We start from the raw sequence: 2,824 nt of genomic DNA, 5'->3' as shown, positions 1-2,824 counted from the left end.
GGTGCAGTGCTAAGCATGCATAGTGCAATGCTGTGTGTGCATAGTGCAATGCCGTGTGTGCACGGTGCAGTGTCGTGTGTGCAAGGTGCAGTGCTAAGCATGCATATTGCAATGCTATGTGCACACTGCAATGCCATGTGTGCATAGTGCAATGCCGTGTGTGCAGGGCGCAATGCCGTGTGTGCACAGTGCAGTGCTAAGCATGCATATTGCAATGCTGTGTGCACGGTGCAGTGCTAAGCATGCATCGTGCAATGCTATATGCACAGTGCAATGCGGTGTGTGTACAGTGCAATGCCTTGTGTGCACGATGCAGTGCTAAGCATGCATAGTGCAATGCTGTGTGCACAGTGCAGTGCAGTGTGTGCACCGTGCAATGCGGTGTGTGCACAGTGCAATGCTGTGTGTGCACCATGCAGTGCTAAACATGCATCATGCAATGCTGCGTGCACAGTGCAGTGTTGTGTGTGCGCAGAGCAATGCCCAGCATGCACAGCACACAACTTGTGCACACCACCCCAAGCCCGGTGGGACACAGACACCAGCACAGCTGCACCCTTGCACTCTATGCTGACGCACACAAATGCAGCACCCACCTGTGCCCCCCACCCGTTTCCAGCACCAGTGCTCCCAGTGCCCCCAGCACCAGGCGGAGGCAGGAGGTGGCTGCAATGGGGTTTATTGTTGGGGGGTGGGGGGCGGTGTGAGGGGTTCTGTGGGGGCTGCAGGTGTTGCAGCCCCTCCCCGAGCACCCGCTGGGCCCCACCGTCAGCACTGCACCCGGGGCTCAGCACCCAGCAGTGCCCATGGGCTCCTCACACAGCACCCGGCTGCTGGACCGCCGGCCGTACCTGCAACAGGGAGCACACTGCAAGGGAGCCGTGCATTGCAAGGAGAAAGGCATTGCAAGGAGAAAGGCATTGCAAGGAGGAAGGCATTGCAACAAGGAAGGCGTTGCAATGAGGAAGGCATTGCAAGGAGGAAGGCACTGCAACGAGGAAGGCACTGCAACGAGGGAGGCACTGCAACAAGGAAGGCATTGCAACGAGGAAGGCATTGCAAGGAGGAAGGCACTGCAATGAGGAAGTGCAATCAGGAGCTTGCAGGAGTGGGGGAGCTCTTTGCAGCAGGGAGTGTGTTGCAGCAGGAATTGCATTGCAACAGGGAGGGTGCAGTTAGCTGCGGGTTGCAGTGAGGGGGAGTGGGTTGCAGCACGAAATGGGGGCTGGCGTTGCAGAAGGGGGCAGTTGCAAGAGGGAAGCGCGTTGCAACAGGTGGTGCATTGCAACCGGGGAGCACGCTGCAGTGGGGAAGGCATTGCAGCCAGGATCTCATTGCAATGGCCAAGCAGGTTGCAACAATGGAGCACATGGCAAGAGGGAGCGTATTGCAGCAGAGATATGGGTGCAAGTGGGCAAGCGGGTTGCAAGAAGGAGAGGATTGCTGCAGGGAATGCATGGCGAGGGGGAGCAATTTGCTAGGGGGAATGCATTGCAAGAGTAGTGTGTTGCAGTGGGGCAGGTGTTGCAAAGAGGAGTGCGCTGCAGTGGGGAGTGGGGTTGCAAGGGGGATTGCATTGCAACGGGGAGCGCCTTGCAGCGCTGCTGCTCACCGGTGCCGCGTGACCACGTTGAGGTACTGCTGGAGGTCGTTGTAGAAGCGGACGAGGTCCTCGACGGGAGCATCATCCCCGGGGTAGGTGGGCTGCGAGGGGCCGGCGGCGGCCGGGGGCATGGAGAGCAGCAGCAGGGTGCAGGCCAGCAGCAGCAGCGAGGCCCAGCGGGGCGGCATGGCTGCAGCACGGCAGCACGGCGTCAGCTCGCCCCGTGCACACGTGTGCACAAGCACCTGCACGTCTGCACTGCTCGCTCCCGGCCCCATTGCACACGTGTGTGCATGCGCACTCCGCTCACCGTCCCGTTGCATGCGCCCACCCCACGAACCCCCCAGTTCTGCCCCATGGCACTGCCCGGCACCGCTCACCGGCTTCCACGGGACGTGGCACGGGGACACGGGGACGCAGCGAGACGGGGGGCACTGGTGGCAGCTCCCGATCCCTCGGTGGCACCGCTGCGCTGCCCTTATATCCCCAACGTGCTCTGTCCCCCGCTGATGTCACCCCGGCTGTGTTGCCAGGGGGGACAGGGGATGGAGAGAGGGGACGGCGGGGGTTGGGGGGGGGACAGGGACAGCTGGCCCCAAGCATTGCCCTGGTTAATGTTTGACACTGGGGCTGGGGGCACCGGGTGGGGGGGGGTGAGGGAGCGGCTGCTGTCCTCAGAGAGGCTCTGCCACAGGGATGGACAGAGGGACGGCGTGGGGACAGACAGACAGAGGGTGCAGCCATGGGGAGACGGAGGGACAGATTGCAGCGGGATGGGGGGATGCCAGAGGGGCAAGGGGCGAATGGTGGCAGGCAGCGTGGGGGGCAGCAGCCGGACCCCCCCCCCCCGGTGGCTGTGAGCTGGGACGTGGCCATTCCCCAAGGCCAGGCCAGGGGGTCAGAAGGGTTTGGGGGTGAGGGGATCAGAGGGGCTGGGGACCCCCGGTCCAGCCCAGACACAGCCCTCCCCAGGGTCCCCACAGCACAGCACCCCCCCGTGGTGCACCCCAGGACCCACAGCACTGCCCCCCAGCCAACACACCCCCACCCCCCACCTAGCACCCTCACGGCCCGGTGCACACCCCCATGCCCCCAGGCAGTGCACACCGCTCCCAGAGCGACCCCTGCACCCCGCACCCATCCCCACGTGCCCCCCCCGCACAGTGCACCCACAGCCCCTGAAGTTCCCGCACCAGCGCAGCCCAGCGCCAGCCCACCCCG

General features: G+C 63.6%; 1 protein-coding gene across 1 annotated transcript; it reads right to left on the bottom strand.

Moving 5' to 3' along the window:
* PPY (pancreatic polypeptide) lies at positions 664–2,095 on the bottom strand. The gene is made up of 3 exons (XM_021377857.1): positions 1,984–2,095; positions 1,613–1,793; positions 664–851 (listed from the first exon to the last, which is right to left on the bottom strand). Exons 2-3 carry the CDS (start codon positions 1,789–1,791, stop codon positions 788–790), a joined length of 243 nt encoding a protein of 80 aa, XP_021233532.1. The 5' UTR covers positions 1,792–1,793; positions 1,984–2,095; the 3' UTR covers positions 664–787.

Source organism: Numida meleagris, chromosome 26, assembly GCF_002078875.1.
Source record: "Numida meleagris isolate 19003 breed g44 Domestic line chromosome 26, NumMel1.0, whole genome shotgun sequence".
In the NCBI taxonomy this organism is placed as follows: domain Eukaryota; kingdom Metazoa; phylum Chordata; class Aves; order Galliformes; family Numididae; genus Numida; species Numida meleagris.
Note: the sequence above shows the minus strand (reverse complement) of the source record. Positions and strands in the feature narration are given on the sequence as shown.